At 37.3% G+C, this 23,082-nt stretch overlaps 1 protein-coding gene across 1 annotated transcript in view; it reads left to right on the top strand.

Annotated features, from left to right (window-relative positions):
* LETM1 (leucine zipper and EF-hand containing transmembrane protein 1) overlaps positions 1 to 22,716 on the top strand; it is a 34,141-nt gene extending 11,425 nt beyond the window's left edge. Inside the window, exons 4-14 of the mRNA XM_054825048.1 lie at positions 4,276 to 4,419; positions 5,444 to 5,581; positions 8,602 to 8,805; positions 9,300 to 9,419; positions 10,027 to 10,158; positions 10,511 to 10,690; positions 11,316 to 11,471; positions 14,224 to 14,358; positions 14,942 to 15,132; positions 17,176 to 17,314; positions 18,763 to 22,716. Of these exons, the coding sequence (XP_054681023.1) occupies positions 4,276 to 4,419; positions 5,444 to 5,581; positions 8,602 to 8,805; positions 9,300 to 9,419; positions 10,027 to 10,158; positions 10,511 to 10,690; positions 11,316 to 11,471; positions 14,224 to 14,358; positions 14,942 to 15,132; positions 17,176 to 17,314; positions 18,763 to 18,912 (1,689 nt within the window). The 3' untranslated portion in view covers positions 18,913 to 22,716. The remainder of the gene's footprint in view (positions 1 to 4,275; positions 4,420 to 5,443; positions 5,582 to 8,601; positions 8,806 to 9,299; positions 9,420 to 10,026; positions 10,159 to 10,510; positions 10,691 to 11,315; positions 11,472 to 14,223; positions 14,359 to 14,941; positions 15,133 to 17,175; positions 17,315 to 18,762) is intronic.
* Positions 22,717 to 23,082: the final 366 nt, after the last annotated feature.

Here is a 23,082-nt window from a genome sequence, read left to right as displayed (position 1 = left end):
CTGTTCCCAGTAAGATGATGGAGCAGATCCTCCTGGAAGCTCTGCTAAGGCATGTGGCAAATAAGGAGGTGATCAGTGACAGCCAGCATGGCTTCACTAAGGGCACATTGTGCCTGACAAATTTGGTGGCCTTCTTTGATGGGGTTACAGCATTGGTGGATAAGAGAAGAGCAACTGACATCATCTACCTGGACTTGTACAAAGCATTTGACACTGTCCCGCATGATGTCCTTGTGTCTAAATTGGAGACACATGGATTTGATGGATGGACCGCTCATTGAATAAGGAATTGGCTGCATGGTCATGCTCTAAGAGTTGCGGTCAACTGCTCAATGTCCAAGTGGAGACCAGTGACGAGTGGAGTTCCTCAGGGGTCGGTACTGGGACCGGCGCTGTTTAACATCTTTGTTGGCAACGTGGACAGTGGGATCAAGTGCACCCTCAGCAAGTTTGCTGACGACGCCAAGCTGTGTGGCGCGGTCGACACGCTGGAGGGAAGGGATGCCATCCAGAGGGACCCTGACAGGCTTGAGAGGCCCGTGCAAACCTCATGGAGTTCAACAAGGCCAAGTGCAAGGTCCTGCACATGGGCCAGGGCAGTTCCAAGCACGACTACAGGCTGGGCAGAGAATGGATTGAGAGCAGCCCTGAGGAGAAGGACTCTGGGGTGTTGGTGGATGAGAGGCTCAACACGAGCCAGCAATGTGCACTTGCAGCCCACAAAACCAACCATATCCTGGGCTGCATCAAAAGAGGTGTGACCAGCAGGTTGAGGGAGGTGATTCTGCCCCTCTACTCTGCTCTCATGAGACCCCATGAGTACTGCGTCCAGCTCTGGGGTCCCCAGTACAAGAGGGACATGGAGCTGTTGGAGCAAGTCCAGAGGAGGGCCACGAGGATGATCAGAGGGCTGGAGCACCTCTCCTGTGAAGATGACAAGCTGGGAGAGTTTGGGTTGTTCAGCCTGGAGAAGAGAAGGCTCTGGGAAGACCTTATAGCAGCTTTCTAGTACTTAAAGGTGGTGGTGGGGGCTACAGGAAAGATGGGGAGGGACTGTTTATCAGGGAGTGGAGTGACAGGACAAGGGGTATCAGTTTATAAACTGAAGGAGGGTAGATTTAGATTAGCTATTAGGAAGAAATTCTTTGCTGTGAGGCACTGGTACAGGTTGCCCAGAGAGACTGTGGATGCCCCATCCCTGGAAGTGTTCAAGGTCAGGCTGGATGGGGCTTTGGGCAACCTGGTGTAGTGGAGGGTGTCCCTGTCCATGACAGGGGGGTTGGAACTAGATGATCTTTGAGGTCCCTTCCAACCCAAACTGTTCTGTGATTCCATGCTTATTAATTTGATCGTCCTTTAGTTTTGTCATCTAGTGATGAAGCTGTTTTTCTCATTTATGTAGTGGTCTGGCATTTGGCCTTCCTAAATTCTGGGGTTTTGTTGTTGTTGTTAGGGTTTTTTTGTTTGGGGTTGTTTTTTTTTTTTTTTTTGGTGCAGATGTGCAATTTTGTATCTGTTCCCCTATTGTAAATAAATTAAAACTTATTGTGCCGGTAAATTAGTGTTTACAGTGATGTAGCCTGTCTCTTACCTAATGGGGGGTGTGTGTGTCTGCATGCAGTGCAGTATAGAAGATGTAGATAAAATAGTTTTAACAACTACACCAACGTTATTTTCTCAGTCTAGGTTTTGTGGTTTCTTTATATGGAGGTAGAGGATGTCCTGTCTCTTGAATGGAGTCATAGTAGTCTTGGAACCCAGGGTCAAAGAAAAGCAAACCAGCCTACAGCTGAACAAACCCCTTTACATGTGCTTTTTTTTTTTAAACCTTATTTTGTTTCAACACAGTTCATTTTTCATCAGTTCAACCTTAAATTGTACTATACTGACTGATTTAAAGAAGTCTTAAAACTTTGATGCCAGATGAGCTACAACTTTGCAAAAGTTGCTCCTGATCTTTTAAAAAAAAATAAATTGAAGTACATCGTGCTTTAAATGTATTAAACTGCGTATGAACTGGCGGTCCTAGAGAAATCTTATCTTCACGCAGACTGACAAATGAGTTATTTCTGCCTGCCCTTTCCTTCCTCTTTGGAGGCAATAATGGAAAGATATCCAAGTAATCTAACCACATTCACAAGCAATTGCAGTGTGGCTAATGCAAGGGAGCTATTGCTTATGTAAACCAAAAGTCAGTTCCAAAATTCTGCTTGTACAGTTGCTGGTAGTGTTTGGATTCAACAGGATCAGATATCTCCACTCAGGAGAGAAGGCAGGAAGAAGTAAAACATGGAAAATATGATACCGGCTGTTAAAAACTAATTGCTGTAGTGCTGCTTCCTTAGCAGGGAGAGTTCAGGACATGGAAATGAGGTGGCAAATACTATGGAGTTTGTGGCAAGTAGATCAGCTTTACCAACTCTTCAGCCCTGCAGAGGAGGGAAAAGTAGAATACATGAACTGTAGCAGCAGATAGATAGTAGTCACAAGTTTTTCATGCTGTGCTGCCAAATAATGTGTGTGTAATCATGCACCATTGTATTAGGTTCCTGTGCAAAGTTGTTTTCCTTGAGTTAGTGGAGGGTGCAGTTTATGTAAGCTGATCCAGGACAGTGCTGCTGCGAAAAACGCCAATCCTACTTGGTCCTTAAATCAAATTTTCCCCCACCCCGCTTTTAGTTTGTACTGATCCTTTTTCGCTTGTCTGTGTATGTATTTATGGGTTGGTTTTAGCTGGATCCGTGGTGTACCTTCACATTGTGACTACTAGTGTGCTGCTTTCATGACTCTCTATACATTATCTCAGGTTAGCATTAGGTTAGCTTAATCTGGTTGTAAGACTGCTTCCTTAGATACGGATTTTGCCTTGTACAAATACTTGCACGTGCTGTCCAAAAATAGATACTGAGCGGAAATAGGAACTCTGTACTGCAATCTATAGAATAATTTTTTGAGGATTTAAAATTTTTTTTTTTTTTTTTTTTTTAGGGAAAATGTATGTGTTCTTCTGACATTTAAAAAAAGTTTGGAAGAAAATTTAAAAAAATTTTGAACTCCCTGGTAGTCATTTATGTTCTATTGTTGGAATGAATGGAAACATCTTTGAGCCTGTAAACAATGGACCAAAGCATCCCTTCTGGGAAACTGAATTTTTTACATACAAAGAAAAATGTTGAACGTTGGATCTGTAGAGTTTGTGCATTTCTCAAACTGTATTTAAGATTTTGGCTGGTTTTATGCTAAGAAAATTATGCTTAAAGTTTTACTGGTTTTGTATTCTAGCAAAGTCAATATATTCTAGCCATGTGCCATCTATGCTGGTTGTTGCTGCTGTTCCCCTGGATTGGCACAAGCTGTGGGGAGGGGATGGAGGGGGAAGCATGCGTTTACTTGTGTAACAGCATTTATGTTGCCACTTTTTGTCAACCATAGCTGTATTTCTCAAATCACGATGTTGAATGACAGTGCTGTGGCAGTAGCGTACTGTAGTGTTCGGTCTCTGATTTAGGAACTGACAGTATTCCCAATAACTGGTGATTTGCTTTGTAACACGAGGTAAAGTCAAGCAAGATCTGCACTCCTCGATATAAACCCAGTTATTAAGCTTCCAACGAGTACTGAAAGATTTGATTATAGACTGTACAGCCAAATATATACATTTGTGAGCAGTCAGAAGGACAGTGTTTATTTTATGTAGTTAAAGATTCAGTAACTAATGCATTGGCTTGCTTCAAAGGATTACTGCTCTAAAAAAGCAGTGATTTAAAAAAAAAATCTACCAAGCTGGGCTCATTATCCTGGATTTAAATGTACATTACAATTGTTATAAGGCAGAGGGGGAGGGACCTTTCATTTTATTCTTGATTACTTAGTCCATAGTAACTCATGCATGTAAGAAGTGGTGGAGCACAAATAAAGATGAATAAAAGAAGTTAAGCAGCTTTAACGACAACAAATGACCACCTCCTGTTTTCAGGTGCTTTTAAGAGGTTTAAATGAGATACTTGCTCAATAATCCTATTGAGACACAGTGAGGCTTTTGAAATACTTTCTAAAGTGTTGAAAACTGGTGAAGCTCTGGCACTCTGTAGTATACAGCAACTTAAAGAAAGAGATACAAAAACCTGAGTTTGTCGCATCCTTTTTCTGTGTTATTTTAAATTTCCTTTGTAGCAAATATATATATCTGAGCTTAAGTGATAATGTGGATTATCATATCAAGTATTTTTTAAATAAATATTTAAAATGTTACTTATACCTTTTTTTTCCTTCCAGTTTCTTCGAATATGTGCCGATCTTTTCCGCTTGGTCCCTTTCCTAGTTTTTCTTGTTGTCCCATTTATGGAATTTTTGCTTCCAGTAGCTCTTAAGTTGTTCCCTAATATGCTTCCCTCTACATTTGAGACAACGTCTAAAAAGGTAAGCAGGTCTGAATTTGTAATTCAGTAACATGTTTTGAAAAAATTAGAACTTTCCTCAGTAAAGAAACAAATCAGAAAAAATCTAAAAATTAGATTTTGTTTTCAGTATTAGGGGAATGCTTTTGTTATCTTTATGTTTTTTTGATGGTCTTGCTGTTAACATATAATAATGAACCAGTGCTGTCCTGGTTTACCTTTTTATATGTGCAGGTCCTTAGCTATCAGGGCTGTAACCTTCTCTTGTCTTTTTTACTATCCTCATCTCCATTTTCTATGACTCTTACAAAGCAGAAATGAAAGCTGTGAAATTTTATTTTTCTAGGTTGTATTAAAATAGGCAGACTTTGTTTTAACATTCGTAGTTCTTATTCTTAATTCAAGGGTTTTTGTATGTACACTTAATATTTAAAATAGCTTCTTATGCGTTGTTTTGTTAAAAATTTAATTTTTTAAGTTACATTTTCTCAGAATTGTTTAGAGCTTTGTAAAACCACGCCAAAAAGCCCCACAAGTTCTCACTTTCAGAACACAAAAGACTTGCACGAGGTTTGTACATAGTGAGCTCCCAGTAATCACAGATATAATCAATTCTGATTATATACTTGGCTCTAAGTAACCATTAATTTCTAATTCTGTGATCAGTTCCTCTTTGTTTGAATGAAATGTAGTGTAGGATTTCTGTGCTGGATACAAGAATTGGGAATTACCCAAACCAGTTGGTTAGTTTCTGGGTTTTTTTGTTATTAATTCAGAGAGTGCATGTTAGCTCTAGCTGGTGAGGCCACTCAATGCTGCACTTCACTGTTGGCATTGCACCTCATGCTTCATGGAGCTTTTTGCTCATCAGCCTATTTTCACTGTGATTTGGGGGTCTTTGGTAAGAGTGAATGTCCTCTTATGATGTGTGTGTTACAGCAGAAGTTCAGAAGTAGTCCACGTAACTTGTCTAAGGGCAGAAGAAGTGGTATTCAGTGTGCATGTTTCTGGAAAGAACTTTTAAAACCAAATTTTTTTTTCAACAGGAGGAAAGACTGAAGAAAGAATTGAGAGTAAAGCTTGAATTGGCTAAATTCCTTCAAGACACAATTGAGGAGATGGCCTTAAAAAATAAAGCAGCCAAAGGAAACGTTACAAAAGATTTTTCAACGTTCTTTCAAAAGGTAACAATTTGAAAAAAAATATATATTTTCTCCTCCTACCAAAAAAAATAGCTTGGTGGTTTGTTTGGGCTATGGTAGTCATCAGATACCTTTATTCTGTTGGATTTGAAGAAGCAGGATGTAGTAGGTTTTTTTTAGGATAGATTTCTTTTTTGCAAGTAATACTTCAGCGTGTTGAAATTTTACTCTTCTAAGCTTTGGTATTCTAGCAGGTACTTTCACTCTCTGATTCTAGAAGCAGTATATTTCTGCTCATTCACTTTTATTCTCTTATTCTGTGAATAAGTTAATTCTAGAATCATAAAATAATGGGCTCAGTGATTACTCATGTATTTTTTGACCTGTTTTTTTTTTTGAACACTGGGTGTAAAAAGTGGGAGAAAGGAATTCTTTCCTAATTAACTGATTAAAACTTAGTGGGGGGAAAAGTAAATTTTTTTTATCAAATTTAATTCTGCTTTTAAAAACAATTTTTAAATGCACAGTTGCTATATTGCTGAAATCCTTGTGGATACTGCTAGAATGTGGTATAACCTGAGGTTTTGCTAGTATGGGAGTGCTGTGTTCCGTGCAAAATTTTCCTATTCACAAGCAGTTGCTGACTCACAGACTAAATGTCAGATATCTGCCTCCTATGTTGATGGCCTTTAGATTTGACAGTATTTCACCAAGTTGTAGGTAAGGGTAAGGTATTCCCTGGAGAGATGAAAAATACTTTCTTAAATCTTCTCAGCATAGGATTTATCTCTGTCTGCTCACAATTCCGATTTCTCTTAATTATGGGGCTATTGAATAAGAGATTGAGCCAACAACCATCACCATGTGCTTTGTTGAAAGTAACAATGTAGTCCCCTTCTTTGGGGAGAGTATGTATTTGCACAGAAAAAGGCACATAAGCCTGGGGATTTCAGACCTGAATTTTATAAGTCTATCAACTAGCTTGAGCTTCTCCTGCTTGTCTGTGCTGAGAATAAAGTTTTGAAGGGTGGAGTAATAAGATCATGTTGATAGTGCCGCATAGGTTACCTTGGATAGTGATATTGGCAAGTTTTGCGAGTCGGTATGTGTTTGCAAAGTCCATGTATTTTGAAGCTTCTACGCAATCATCTGTTTCTGTTCTTTTTCATCTGCAGAAAATTTTAAATGGTTAGTTATAGCAGTTAGTAGCTGAAACACTGATGCTGCAGACTCTGGGAGCATGTCACTGCCATGCTTCATGTTTGGAACATTTCATTTTCTTCTGAAAGAACTGCTACTGAGAATTTACATTTGACAGTTCATTTCTGTGGAAATAAATGACGTATCATTCCACACTTGCTGGAGGAAGTCCCAGGTTTCTCTGATGACTAAAAAGAAGTTTCAAGCCCTGCATTTCTTATGTGTGGGTGTGCTTTTAACACCTATAAATTTCTCATTTGTGCCATGGAGACAAACTTTATTGATGTCATTTCACTGTACTAGATGATAAATGTCAGAGCAGGAAGAAGCTTAAGTGTTTCCCGCTTTTTTGCTATTCTTTTATAGCTGCTTCTGCAGTGAAATACTTGATGCTGCAAGAACCATTGATAACAGACTTAACATGTTAACTGCAGAATTCCAGAATTTATCTGTGTTGCTCTGTAGCTAGTGATGTACTAGAAAGTTTCAATTTATACTCTCAAGAAACTTATGCTTGGCTCTGCCAAAATTCAGCTTCAAGGAAGAAAATACTTTCTGCATATTTAAGGTTCCATTTTTGGCTCCTGTAGTGAAGGAGCTGGTGAAGTGGAACAGCAAGGCCTTTGACCTTTCTTTCTCTGAGTTGGTTTCTCTGCTACATTTCTCTCTAGTATCCTAGAGGTTAATAGACTTGATACCATCTTGTCTTCGAAATTTTTATCTTTTCCTGTACTCAGTAGCTGTTCACTAAACGATTTGAATTGGCAAGTAAAACAAGTAGGCATAATAAATCAGGCTGTATAGGTAACGTTAGTTTTTCAGACAGTACTTGATGTCACTTAGCTTATGTTTTCTTTACAGGGCTTAAAAAAAGGTAGAGGGGTTGGGAAAAGTGTTTTTTGGATATCTACATACTTACTGTTTAGACCGAAGGTGTTAAGTGACTGGGAGTATTTCATTGTTAAATTCTGTAGATTTTTGGATTCAGTAATATCACTAACAAGCACTTGATGGTAAAAATAAAATAGAAAAATCAACATTTATACAGGTGATAATGTTTTACTATGACCTGATGAGACTAGGGAATGATTTTTTTCTACTTTTTTGAACTGTTATTTCTGTTTCCAGTCTTGGGATTTAATTAGTCTGAAGGGCCATTTGGCAACACATAAATTAAAAACTTAACTTTGCATTTGTACAAGCAGTTACACAGAACCTTCCGTCAAAAAGGATGCAGACTCCTGTCCCTATTTGTGCTTTATACTTTGGAATAACTGCACGTACAAGTGCATTTGCATTGAGGCGCCACAGAACAGCTAGGAACTGGAGGCAAACAGTATTGTAGCAAATGTGGTTGTGGAGAGAACGTAGGTAGGTAGGTGTCCAAATTGTGTTTCATAGGGACACCGGCATTGCAAAATTTTTGCCATTGGATGTACTTCTCACTTTATCTTCACAAGGTGATGCTTTTAATTTGCTTTTATGTTTAGTAAGTATGGTATCAGAAAGAATACTTGCCAGTGTGATTTCTGTAGCAACTATTTATTTGCTCATATTTTTTTTTTCAAGATATCTCATGGCAGTGCCAACAGATGAATCTATTTCTTGTTTTTGTTAGGTTTGTCTTAAGTATATTACACAGTGTTGTTGGAAACTACCAACGCTATCCATTCTCTTGCCTTTTATAGTAAACAAGTTGTTTTTTTAAAAATGTCTTTCATGCCTTCCTTGTGTCCTATTTCCTATCCCAAAATGGATGCAAAGTACTTGACAAATAGGGAGAATATTTTTGTTGTTCAAAATACTGCCCAACCATAACATTTGCTTTGAAAAACTTTGTGTGTGTTTGTTTTTTCTTACAGATCAGGGAAACTGGTGAAAGACCCAGTAATGAGGAGATCTTGAGGTTCTCCAAACTGTTTGAAGATGAGTTGACTCTGGACAATCTAACGAGGCCTCAGCTGGTGGCACTTTGTAAATTGTTGGAGCTTCAGTCAATTGGGACAAATAACTTTCTCCGCTTCCAGCTGACTATGAGGTTGAGAAGCATAAAAGCAGATGACAAAGTGAGTAATTCTAAATAGGCTCCAGTTAATGTTTTTGACATTTAAGAGTAATGAGTTTGTGTGGATATATGTATGTCTTTCTAGGCATTTTCCTTTTTTGTCTTAATTGTCTTATTTTTGAGCTAATTTAGAACGAAAAGGCTCGAAGAGCTTAAAATCAGAAATATCCTTATTTGTAAAGAAAAAGTTGACTTTTTTTAATCTACTATTAATTGCAATTAAAGTAATTATGTTACAAAGAAAAGCATTTCTATGAAACTGTAAATTGTAAGGGAGCTAATAGAAATACTACCTTAGAGAGAGATTGACGTGACCATTATGGAGCTGTTAAGACTGCAGTACAATGCTCACTATTTAGAAATTGGAGGCTATTTTGTGTTGTCACAGCAGCCTCTAGTGGCCGTTGTAAAAATGAGGTCTTAGGGGTGTGCATCGATGGTGGTTCTTCCGTTTTGAGCTGTTACATGTTAAAGTTTATTTTATGCTTTGTGCAGCTGATTGCTGAAGAAGGAGTTGATAGCCTGACTGTTAAAGAACTGCAGGCAGCTTGTCGTGCCCGAGGGATGAGAGCTCTTGGTGTGACCGAGGAACGTCTCAAGGAACAACTTAAACAGGTATGTTTGGGCAAGACTGAACACACAGGCCTCTGTTCAGTTGCTAGCTCTGATTTCTGTTAGGATTCTGAGAAGTCGTTTTACTTCGGTTCTCATTAAAGGCTTGGCTAAAACAGTCCTTCTCCTTAATAAGCTTTTGTCATGTATACTGTGTAAGTATGTAGGAGCAGCGGGTTTCTGGCTTTTGACTGGGTTTTGATGATGCAAACAGATACTTAAACATATCCAAAATATATTTGCAATTTTGGCAGTTTGTCTTGTTAATTATTTTTATTAGTCTGTAAAGAACTTTTCTCGAAGTAGATCAGTTCATTGTCTGTTGGTGTTGCCTGATTTAGAGGAAGATGCATGTGAAACAAACTACTTTTTGAAATATTCATTAAGTATTTCTTGAAATACTTCTTCAAACAAAATACTACTTCATATATTTCAATGCAGTCGCTGAAGATCTTAGCTGCTTATAGCCTGTAGTTCCTGTGCTAGGTTATTGACTGGTAAGTAGTGGTAAAAAAAAAAAAAATTACTTTTCTGTGTATGCTTGACTTGATCTGTAAAAAAGTAAAAAAATCCAAAAGTTAAAGATTTGTTTTATGTGTTGCATTTATAGTGGCTAGATCTGCACCTGAACCAGGAAATCCCTACTTCATTGCTTATTTTATCCAGAGCCATGTATCTTCCAGATACCCTTTCTCCAGCTGATCAGCTCAAAACAACACTTCAGACACTACCAGAGAGTGTTGTAAGTATTGATGTATATGGTCTGTCACCAACTGTCAGTATCGTTGCTGAAGATCTGTTTAGAGAAGCAGATGTTCTTCTTCGTTCCTTTCTTTTCCTTGAAAAACTAAACCATGGATAGGTTTATTTGAGTGACCTTCAAAGACAGAAGTTGGCTTATATGTGGAGAGGTCTGAGAATAAAGCAAGTAAAAGGCAATATTTAATTGCATGACAGTAGACAGTAATAGCATAAGGAGATTTAGAATAGACTTTTTTACTGATATTAAAAACAATCTGCACTCCAGACAATATAAGGACATTAATATATAAAAATATTGATGATGATGTGTAGACTTCTTGCATTATTTTTAGGCCAAAGAGGCTCAAGTCAAAGTGGCAGAAGTCGAAGGTGAAAAAGTAGATAACAAAGCACGTCTGGAAGCAACACTTCAGGAAGAGGAAGCCATCAGGAAAGAAAATGAAGAAAAAGAGTTGGAAAGAATGTCTGAAGCTGCAGAGAAAGCCAAAGAAACCCTTCCGATTGCAACCATGGTAAGTTCTGCTCTCAACTATTGAGAAAGATGTCAGTGCTGTAAAAACTAGCATGTTACGAGTTATTCCCTCTGCTCTGGGTGTTGCCTGCAAGAAACTGCAAGAACTTTAAATCCACATGTGCAAGATGTGGGAAAATATTAAAGCAGACTGCAACCCCAAAGGGTTCTCTGTGAAACATAAAAGATTGTCTCAGTCTTATGCATCCATGATTTCTCTTCTGTCCTTTTAATGAGAGCAATAAGAGAAGCCTTTTATTCCTCTGGTGGTTTTGTTTGTTTCTTGATCCCTGGCCCATACTTGATATGTAATTGTTCTTATCTTTGGCTCTTTCTATTTGTCCTTAGTCTGATAATGTCATTGTGTAATACTTGACTATAGAAGATACTGGCCTGCTTTGCTGGTGAATTAAGGCTCATGTGCTCACAGGCACAAGTCATTAAGCGCAACTGGGTATTTTTATGTGAAACTGCCCAGTATGTTGCAGTTTTTTAATGTTGTCTTAAAAATGTCTACATCTACTTTGGCAACTATTTTTATTTTGAGAAGTCATTCTTTACTGATGCTAATACAGATAACGTTATCTTTTGTTTTAATTAAACCTTCATTGGTCTTTCAAATTTAGAAAGAGGTGGAATCAGCAGTAGATCTTGAAGCAGCTGCTCTGCAAGTTAAAAAAAGTCAGATGGGTATGGATACCGAGCAAGAACTGGCAAAGGCAGATATGGCGATGCACTCGGAGACACTGAAAGATACAGCACCAGTGTTGGAAGGCATCAAGGTAATCTGAATAACTGCATGCTTTTATACTTTTCAATGTAAAGATTCAAAACTTCCATGTAAGAGCCATGATCAGTTGCCTGGCTGTCCTGCAGTTTTTACCCTCTCACCACATTCTGTCAGTTAAAAACAGCTAATTGGTAGATTGCAAGTTCTTAACCACTAATGCAGAAATTCATGTCAGCACAAAAAAATCTCTGAGTGTCTCCTTTATCTGTGTTATTGATACTAATATGCCTAATTTTGGGGCATTTGCACTGGTTGTAGACATAATGGATCTGTGCATGTTTATCTGTGTATAGTGAACACATGAGGAGGGAGAGGGCAGGAGTAGGTAAAGATGAGTATGCCTTTCTTTCGAAGTGTATGTACACTATAAAAACTTTAGTGTGTACTCTTTCCCTGTTTCTTTAGTCTGATGTTGAACATAACTTACACCACTATTAAAGTAACATTAATTTCTAGGATTAGCATGCTTTGTTGTGATCAGAGCATGCTTTGTTACAAGTCAGAGCATGTGGGTTTAACCATTTGCTACCTGGCTGGCCTATAGCTCCCCAGATTTTCCTCCCTGCTCTTATTGAAGACAGGAGTGACATCTGCTTTCTTCCAGTCCTCAGGATCTTCCCTGATGACTATGTCCTTTCAAAGATAATTGAGAAGGGCATCTTAGTAACATCAAACAAACCTCAGCACTTGTGGTTGTATCCCATTAAGTCTCATGGACTGGTGCATTTTCCGTTTGTTTAACTGTTCTCTAAGTTGATCCTCCTCAACTGACGGTGGATCTTCCTTGCTCCAGACTTCCCCGCTGGTCTCAGAGACCTGGGATTCCTGAAGGCCAGTCTTACCAGTAAAAACTGAAGAAGGCATTGACTATCTTTGCCTTTTCTATGTCCTTTTGCACCAAGTTCCTTGCCTCATTCAGCGGCAGGCTCACATTTTCTCTTGTCTTCCTTTTGCTCCTGATGGACTTGTAGAAGCCTTTCTTGTTGCCCTTCGTGTCCTTCACCAGATTTAACTCCAAGTGGGCTTTTGCTTTCCTGAACCCATGCCTCCAGGCTCGGACAGTGCTTCTATATTCCTCCTGGGTCACCTGGCTCTGCTTCAACCTCTCGTATGCCTTTTTTTTTTTTTTCATGTTTCAGTTGTACCTTGAGTTTTATTTGTAGCTGAGCACTTTGTTCTTGTCCACGAGGTTTGGTGTCAGGATTTTTGTAAGTCCCAGTGTTACTGTGTGGAAAAACAACATTAATTTAGAATGGATATTTTAGGCAGAAAAATGTTTTCAATTTTCCTGGACAGCATCATTATCTACCTGCTATTATTATAACATTGTTTACTTTAGAATGCTGCCAGGAAGGTTTTAATGGTAATAATGAAATGGAAATAATCCACATTGAAATCATGCATTTTTGTGCAATAAGTTAGCTGACTGCTGACTGTGTAGCTATGGGTGCATGATAGCGCAGCCATGAGAATGCCAAAGGAGGCGGGCAAGGCTGGGACCATCTCGTTTGGAAACAGCAAGGTTGTGTGGTGTCGCAGCTAGCTTACACTGCAGATCTGGCATAGCATTTGCGTTGCTGCCTGTCACGCCACCAACACCATGAGAATGTATGACACTGGGCAGCAAGAACAACTTCCTCAAAAGCCCTAACCGATGAGAGAGAACAAGAAGTAAAGTTAGTGTGGCATTGTTAACCAAGGTTACGGTGTGGCTTGTCCACTAAAGATGCTTCCAAAGATTTTAAACCTTGTGATTCTTGCCTGGTAGGGGAAATATCTAAGACTGCCAGCTTCTTGAAGATGACTGATTTTATTTGAGGCAGAGGAATTTGGGGTTTGGCTTTTGGGGTTTTTTGGGTGGGTTTTTTTTTGTTTTGTTTTGTTTTTTGCTAAGGTGAACTACAGATACTGTACTCAAATCAGAAGTGAGGTTGATGCCTAGATACTAATAGAACACTGAAACTTTTCCTGACTTGATGAAGGGGCTGAATGCCCACACAATGCAGTTTGTGAACTGTTATGTAGTTGTTTGTTGGAAGCGTATCATCATTCTGCTCTGTGTTTCTGGCATCCTTGTTTGCACTTGTCTTTCTGTACTCTACTTATGTGGCTGTTCAGAGTTTAGCCATTCAAAATAAAAGCAAGTGTCTGGCTAGGATTAATGTGCTAACTGTAGCTAGTATTATGGGATTTTAGCATTTTTAATGAATCATCTTGAAGTCTTATTTTTCAAGTATTCAGCTGGGGGTATCTCAGCTTTTCAAGACACAAGTATACCTCACAAACTATGGATGATCATTCTCATTCTTACAAAGGCTGTTGAAGATAACTTTGCTCCAGCTCAGCTTCCTGTACTTTGCTCTGCAAAAATTTTTTGTGTACTGTATCTTTCCCATACGTGATGAATCGTTTCTCAGTTGTTTGGATTTTTCACCCAGCAAAGAAGGAAGTAAAACATTGTTAAATGAGACAGTTAGGTACAGAATTTCAAATAGTCAAAACTCACATAATGAATCACATTAGCTGAATTTATTACTGGTCCACTGAAAAAATATGTACCATAGCAAACTCATTGCCTTAGCATTTTAGATCTTGGCATTAGCCTCAAAATGCCAGTCTGTACAATATTGACTCCAAACATGGAAATAGAATCTCGAGTCTGTCTCTTCTGGCAAAAGACCCGAAATCTTTGAGGAAAATCATAAGTGTATCTTTCACTAATTTGTATATATTTTCTGTTACAGGGTGAGGAAATCACTAAGGAGGAGATTGACATGCTGAGTGATGCTTGCACCAAGCTGCAGGAACAGAAAAAATCACTAACAAAGGAAAAGGAGGAGCTTGAGGAATTGAAGGGTGATATCCAGGAGTATAATGAGGTGAAGAATGGGGCATGGAAGTTCCATTTTTAATTATTTTTTATTTCTGTTTGGTTTTAGTTTTAACATTAATGATCCACAAAATTAAATATTATCTTACTTGGATGTCTGTTAGCCTGTATTTGGTAGCTGAGTATATGAGCTTTATACTGTTTTATACAGAGGCCTCATTTCTGTACCATGTTTGAAGCCTAGTTAAAAATATTGGAGTAGTTCCCACCAGATGAGAATCCTGTTCCTGCTATTATTTCCAAGGTGACTAGATTAACAGGTACTGACTAACTGCTGCATGCTGCAGTTCTTTGTTATCAAGCATAGATGTCAGTATTACAGATACTTTGAATTAAGTAAAATGAATCTTACCCAATTTTATGAAAGGTGGAAAATAACATTTAAGGGGTACATGAAAATGTCAACAGTGTTAGAATTTATTGTTCTAATTCCAGTTTGGCTTTATATGTCTATGCATTTGCATTTCATTTACAAATGACACCTTTCTTGAAATACTAGTCGAAGTCAGTAGCGTGTGTTGTTGAGAATTCACACCAATAAAAGCTTTTCTCTCTCATGACCATTTCTTTAGGATTTGCAAGAGATAAAAGAGCTCTCTAAAACTGGCCAGGAAGAGGTAGTGGAAGAGTCAAAGGCAAGCAAGCGATTGACCAAGAGGGTAAACAGAATGATTGGTCAGATAGACAAAATTATTAATGAATTAGAGACAAGTCAAAAGACAGTGGATGCAAAGCTGGTCGGTGGTGATAGTCCTCCTGCTGGGTAAGTGACTTGAGAGCACTGAATGTGTCTCTGACTGTTCATCTTCAATTTCGCTTTTGTCCGACATGTGATTAGAAAAGAATTAAACAATAAATTGTAGTTTAGAATGTTAAGATAATTTATTTTAAAAATAAAATTAACAAAATTGTTCTGTAGATTTTCTCTCTTCTAAGGTACATTAAGTATGGTTGCAATGAGGAAGGAAAAAAGCAGGTATAATTCCCCAGATGCTAGTCCTGAGGGGGTTCTGAAAGTCAAAGCATTGATTAACGTCTTACTGTCTTGATCATGGCTGTAGCACTAACAGTGGTGCAGGTGAAATCATGCCTTTAGTCACGCTCCTCACGCAGTAGCTTTGCCCTGTGTCATTGATTGAAAAGGTGTGAACAGTATGGTGAGCATATTCTTGTTTGTTGGTCTTCGGTAGTGAAGATGTCAGTGAGGAAAAACATTGCAATAAAACCTATTTTGTCTCTGGAGAGAAATGGGGGAACAGGTCTAGTGGAAGTAAGGAGATAATTTTACATGGTCTCTTTCCGAAAATTTGCTTCATTTCAACTTTAACTCATTTGCATATTTTCAAAGAAAGATATTTTTTGATAGTTTCATTGCAAAATTCATTTATCAACACTTCTCCAGGTGTTAGTGTTACTGGAGAGTCTTTCAGGCAATCCTGTGTTGAATATGTTGCATATTACAGGCACTGAAATACCTAAACTGTGACTAATTCTCTCAGTTTGTGATTATGAATGCCATATTAATCTAGTTTATGCTTGCAGCTTTTTGTGTGATTCATTATGAGAGCTTCCTAGCTCCCATAGAGCATAACCTAAACAGCAATAAGGGTTCTGTTTTTGTTGCTTTCAGACTTTGTTTTTTTCCAGTCCCCAGGGCAAACGGTCATTTGTTTCAAATTTTGTGTAATAAGATTAAGGTGGCCCTATGAATGGTGCTATAGAGAAGTTGTTGATCTAAACCATCCAAATTTGTAAATTAAAAATACAGTGTAGAATCTGCTTGTACGGAATGTAATTGTGTTTTCTGTAATGGGTGGTTTTGTGGATAATTTTGTTGGTGATTGTGGGTGACTGAAAATTATTAGTTTAGATATTGCTTCATTGCTTGGTTTTTAACCTTCAAAGTGGTGCAGTCATTACCAAGTCATCAAGAGTCACAGAAATCACACAAGTCCAGGACATTTAGTGGCAGCTTGAGAAATGCTCCTTAAATAAAAATCAGTGTGCCCAGACATTAGGGACAGATATGGGGCTGGGACTGTACTGATAAAGCCCTTCTGCTTAATATTTATTTGGTTCGCTGTTTCCTGCATTTCAGTTAGACCTGTGCTGGAAGATGGTTCTTCAAACTAACAAAACTACGTAGGCAAGCAGAGGCTTTAAGTTGCAGAAGACAGGCAACTTTAGCTTCATGAGATCAGTAAGCAGACAGTGGAAACATCTGAAATCTGCTAGTCACAACGTGAAGTTTAGTCCTTTCTTCTACAAAGTCTGTTCCTTGATATGAGCAAACGAAGCCTATTTTAACAAAACAGCTAAATTGCTGAAGTGATTAGTTCTCAGCTTTTGTTTTTCTGTGACTTTCATTAATTTTGTGTAGGCCAGCCTATCTCAATCTGAAAGGATTACAGGTGCATGGCACTGCACCTCTGGTAAATGGGGACATAAAAAGTATGTACATAATGCCCCATAAAAAGGGCATTAGTTACACAGCCTCGGAAGTATAGAAACTGTGTTAAATGTTATTTCAAATGCTATCGGATACCTGTATTTGTGTAATAAAGTTTGTGGAAACCACAAGCATGACATTCAGTGGGTAAGATAAAGATTCATTTGAAATCTGCTTGCAGATCAGTAACTCATTTTTGCTTTTTTGCATTCTGTTCATGATTATAAATAAATAATTACTGGGTTCATTTTTTTTTTTAAAGTGACCTGCAGTTTAGTGACTTTCAGTACTGCCTTTTGTCATCTTTACTCCTTTGGAGTCACTGCTTGCCATGTACAGATTGTGCTTCCTCTTCAGGGAGAATCTCATCAGTATTGCTGAGTTAATTAATGCGATGAAACAAATCCAGAAGATTCCAGAGGAGAAGCTAACTAGGATTGCAGAGGCACTGGATGAAAACAAGGATGGCAAAATTGATATAGATAATGTTGTTAAGGTAAGTCTGTAGAGTACTTAAAGAAAACAAGGTTAGCCATCCTCAAACGTTGTACCTGTTTTGACTTAAATTCGTATTGCTGTCTTTTGCAAAAGTCTTTACTTGATGCCAGTGAGATTTTTGGGACTGTATTGTAGATAGATCTTATGCATTCTGAAGATGCTAATATGTATTATATGACTATGTTGGGGGGCAAAACCCCCTTTATCCTGTGTCTGTTACCCATGTTACCTTTAAAGCTGTAGGGTTTCCTGTATGCATATGTCAAGTTCTGTAAAATACGATAATTTTGTTATGTTGCTTATGAATGGGAACGAGGATGGGAAGGAGCTTTAGAAGAACTACTTTAGGAATACCAGTATTTGGCCAAAATCTTGACATAATGTTTATAGATATACTTTATTTCAACACAAGATAAATAGCTTCTCTTGCCTCCTTGTATACCTTAGATATTTCATTGAGACCTCTATTTCCTATGCTTGGAAGATATTAGACCATCAACTGTTCTTTAGGTCCATTGTAAATGACTTGTGTTCTTTGCCTGCTTTGTTCTGTTGTCTTCGTTTTGCAGAATATTCTCGGCTTTTCCCTGCATTTCTCCTTCATTTTCTTGTTTCTTTTTCACTTGATAAATTTAGAGATGTTCTGAAACTTAACTTCCTTGCAAGTAATTTTCCTACTCAATACAGTAGTGGTGCTGAAAGTTAGGACGCTGACCAGCTAGAAAATACAACATCAGCCTTTTGAAACACATTTTTCCTCTCTACTGAGGTTGTCCCAGTGACGATTCTTTCCTCTTGCTCAAAACAGCTGTTGTATTCAGTTAGGTTTAGTAACATAGGTAAAATGTGCTTTGAATTCTGTGTATAATGCAGAGTAAGTCTAGGAACTTGAGGAGATATGCCAAGAATACATTTGTACAAAAAGCTAGATAAAGGAATTTGGAAGTGCCTGCTAAATTATTTTTTCATTTTGTTTTCTGAAAGGCCAGCCCCCCTGGACTTTTAAGTTTTTGTAAATTTATGCTTTTCTATTTAGTACAGTAGGTCTTTTCGATAAAATTAAGCCAATAAAATAAGTATTGTCTTAAATACTGAGTCTGAGCTTTCCATTGGAACAGATGTAATAAATGAGTCTATTTTACACGCATATTATTCCTTATTAAAGAAAAATATATAAAAAGGCCATTAGTAATCGTTTTAAAATGCGATTCTGTGTGCTGAGGTCAAAAGTTCTACATAATTTGTTTTAAATTTGACTTTTTTTAATACTCCTGATACATTTGAGGCACTGCTTGTGGTTTGAATTTTTGTTTTCATGTATGAAAAAATACTGGTTTTCTTCAACATGAGAGAATTGATGACTTTTTTTTTGTCTTAAAATTTATGATATGAAAATGCCTCAATTATGTAAAAATTAAGTGCTTTCTCCATTTTATGTTCATGTAGGTAGTAGAATTGATTGACAAAGAAGACATTGATATTGGCACTAGTCAGGTTGCTGAGATTATGACACTGCTTCAAAAAGAAGAAAAACTGGAAGAAAAAGAGAAAGCAAAGGAAAAACATGATAAAGAAGCTGCGGAAGCAAAGAATTAAGCTTCAGAATCTGAAGCTAATCCCAATTGTAACCAAAACCTTGTATATCATTCTGTGTCTAATGGCTACATGTTACTTGAGCTTTTGTGATTATGGGAAGTATTTTGAGCTGATTCTAGTAATAAATTGTAGATATGTTTTCTGACATATGGAATGAAATTTCCGTTCATCAAAGTAGTGATTTACTATCATTCCATACAGATGAAAACAAAATATGCTTCTTTAGCAGTGCTCCTGCCCACAAAATCATGTATTTGCACTCATTGTTGTGGTACAGTGATCCATTAAACTTGCAACTTTGCTGTATAAAGTAAGTGTATCTATCATGGAAAAATGTTTCTCATTTATTTCCTTTCATCTTTACATGGGGCCCAACCTTGCTCTGCTTCTACCTTTTAGCTTTTTCAGATTTTAAAACAAACTTTCCCTTCTGTTACAATATTACATATTTTGTAACCTGTTAGTGAAGATTCTGTGGCTTCAATAGTAGCTCTTTAGATTGAGTTTTATTTAAGCTAGATATCACAAAGCTGTTGCCTCACTGACAGAGAATGTGGCATTCTAATCACTTTTATGAATTCATGATTTTTTTTTCTGTTGAAGGGAAAATCGGATTTATTTTTCCCTAGAATGGAAACTTCCCATGAAGTTTGCTTCTTATGGGTGCCTTAAATTTCTTCAGACTAGCGAGTAGAGGATGTTGCTTCTACTCAAAATTCCATGAATTACTAAAGCATTGGAATCACAGGAGCCTTTAAAATAGTTTCAGAACACAATCTGTCACACAGTAAAGTGAGTTAAAGTGTTTGTCTAAGTAGCAAAATGAAAATAATCATAAAGTGGAAATGTCAGTTATGATCTTTTCGCATATATTTTTTTAAAAACGCAGTTATCTTCACATTTGTTTTTCATCTGATAATTATTTACACCATAACTAGTTGTCTTACCTCTCAATTTTCATCTCAGGTATAAAAATCACTAACCAGGTATAGTCAAAGTACAGACATACTTTCATCTCATGACCTTGCTTACTGTGCAGTCAAGTCATGTCTGGTATTGCCAGTGCTTTGATGACATCATTGGCTTTCTAATTAATTGGTTATAGTTACTGTCTTTAACTGTGTGATTAAATACTGACAGTAGGTCAAGGTTTATTCATTAATGTCTGACCTTAGTAGTAAATATTTAAGTTCAAAACCTAAAATACCAGCTCTCTGGGATGTTCCATAATTCCTGGTAGCCTAAGTTTTCCACTCTTTCTTAAAATCTATTAGGAAATACACATAGTGTGACTTGAACCAGCAGGGTTGTGGTTTGGTTTTTTAATTTTATTTTTATTTTGCACCCAGTATTAAAATTATATATGAACATCCTTGATTTTGTGTATGCTATAGAGAACACATCTTACAATGGCGCTGTATACAGTGATACTGAGGTGGGCAGTTAGTACTTAATGCTTTTAGTCATAGTTGCATCTTTTTGTAGAAAATGTTGACTCCCAAGCATATTTCAGCGTAATTCCATGTTCAGTATTTATCTAGATTGGCTAAATTATTTGTAAAAACTCGTTTGAAGTTAGTGGAACAAAAAAAGTTTTGACAGTCTCATGCTTTGCATGATGGACCATTGTATTTAGTTGTTTCCAAAGCAAGATGTACAGTAAGATGTACAATACCATTCTAGAAAAAGGGTCAGTGTTTAGTTCAAGTATTGAGTTCCTATTCTATACAGTTAGCAAAGAAAGCTGCTTACAGTAAGATCCTCCTGAGAGTTACTGTATCTGAAGTATAAAATTGCTGTGACAAAGCTGAAATTTCACATCAGTACTATCTCTGTAGTTAATGTACCCTAAGCAAGGGGGCTGTTCTCTTCCTTGTAAATCGAGATTAACTTGGAGATTTCAGCATCAAAGTCAGTTTGTAGATTTTGAAGATAGGACTTCACTAGGTGCTTTTTTAAGGTCAAAACTTATCTTAGATAAAAATGCAAGATTAAAACTAATTTCACAAAAATACAATTTAAAAACCCATAATTTTACGTTGTGTAATTTACAAGTGGAATGGATGGGCTTTGAAGTACACTGAATTTTGCAGTTGCTTCAGTTTGAAAATGATGTATAACAATCTTACTTGACATTCCTGAAACAAGAGAAAGATACTCTAAAATTGTCCTTTCTTGCAATATCAAAAACCTAAGAATTACAAGCACTTGAATGCATGCACGTTTAAAACAGGGAAGTAGCAGAAAAAAACTATTTTCAAAGATTCATTGCTTAAAGTTTTACAGAGCTTTAATTATCCTTACAGTAAATTATCTGATTATAGTATTTGGGAGTTTAAGACACTTTGCTGCTGTTCCTTTTCTGTGTTTACTGTTCACTTAAATTTTCTGTGGATTAAATAAGAAGGGAGCTAAAAATAGCTGATTTTTTTTATGAAGAATGTCCTGATTAAAATAATTGTGATACATTTATTGAACATTTTTAGCTTTTGGACTTGTTTGAAATTTGGCATATTGTGAAATTTTAACAGGTTACATGAAATACATTTAAATGTCAATCACAAATGTCAGTTTTTCCCGGTTACCCGAAGCGTTTAAAGGACGTAATGCATCAACCGCAGCAAAGCATTGTCGCAGGGAATATTTTCCTTCTGATGTTGAAAGTTGGCAAACCCATGACAGCTGTGCTTGAACCACATGTGTTCTGCAAGCTTAAAAAGATGAGGAAGCTCTCGGTGATTCCCATTTACCTGATTTTTGCACCTTACCGAGCAGCTCTGTCCAGGCGATGCAGACAGCTCCGGCAGATCAGTGGCTTGAGGACTAGCTTCCGATAATCTGCAGCGTTGTCTTCTGTGTTGGCCAAAAATCCCAAAGCTGCAGTACTTTCAGAGAAGGGATGATTTCCGAGTGTACAGTAACTGGTCAGAACTTATTCCTGAATGAATATTTGATCAGGAGATGTAAAATATTTGTTTAAATAATTAAAAGATGCATGAGATTTCAGTGACCTTATGACTTATACAGGCAAAGCCTCTAAGCTCAGAGTTAGGTAATCAGTAAGACCATGGTTGGGGTTGTTTCAGATTCAAATAAGATCAGATCTTGGTTATAAACTGTTCAGGGGAAAAAACATAAAACTTACAAAAGGCTTTAAAAAAAAATAAATTTGGCAACAGGGATGTGAAGTGAAGTAGGATGTCATTTCTTTTTCCCCTTCAAGCAGATTATAGGACCTATTGTATTGAAAAATTTGTTTCCATTTCACATTAGCTCAAAAGATGGATTTTACTGAGATTTTCATTGCTGCCTGCATGCTGTGAGATTAAATCTGCCCACAGGTTAAGTACCAGAAAGCTGATGTAATGTTGGTCAGCAGGACTGTAGGCGGGTAGAGAATATTCTATTGGCAGGATTGTACCTTAGACTTCATGGGCTTTGTCTGGGGGAAAAAGTTACATCTTTTATACAACTCCAAAATACTTCTTGTAACTTTGTATCTACATACCTTGCTAATAAACTTTAGCTACTTCAACATGTATTTAAATACTTTTAAATTGTTTATATCAAATTATTGGGTATAGTTAATTAAAAAGAATAGTCCCATATTCCGGTCTTTGTGTGTATTCCAAGTTTTGCTCTTCAGTTGAAGAAGTTCAGCCTGTGTTACAAATTTAAGTTGAAAATCATTTGTCTGTGCTCTGAGAATACTGGTCCTGTGTTTGCCATACTGCAGTATAAATTTTTTAAGTTAATTGGAGCTTGTGTCCTTTGTTTAGTTATAATAAATGTATCATTTTGAAACCTAATGTCCATTATTTTTCTGTTGCTTTTGATTATTCAGTGTTAATTTATTGCTGTTGAGGTGAGATGCCAGTCACAGAGCTGAACAGTGATGAGCCGAGTATTAGAACTGAAATGTTTGGGGTAGTGAGGGCAAGTGAAGGACAAAGCTTTAAACTGGGGGGGTGGAGGGTTGTGTGGGGTTTGGAGGGGTGTTAATTCTTGCAGAAATTCTCATGACGAATGTGGGACTGCATGCCTGATGTAGTGAATTGTGCTAAACCATTCTTTCTATATGTTAGGTGTGAAGGTGGGGAGCAGTGTACTCTAAGGAACTAATGGAAAGTTTGAGATCTATTCCAAATAGAAATCAGGCTCCTTAGGAAG

The sequence above is a fragment of the Grus americana genome, chromosome 4 (genome assembly GCF_028858705.1).
Source record: "Grus americana isolate bGruAme1 chromosome 4, bGruAme1.mat, whole genome shotgun sequence".
NCBI lineage: Eukaryota > Metazoa > Chordata > Aves > Gruiformes > Gruidae > Grus > Grus americana.
The sequence above is the reverse complement of the archived record's forward strand: the minus strand, read 5'-3'. Positions and strand labels throughout refer to the sequence as shown.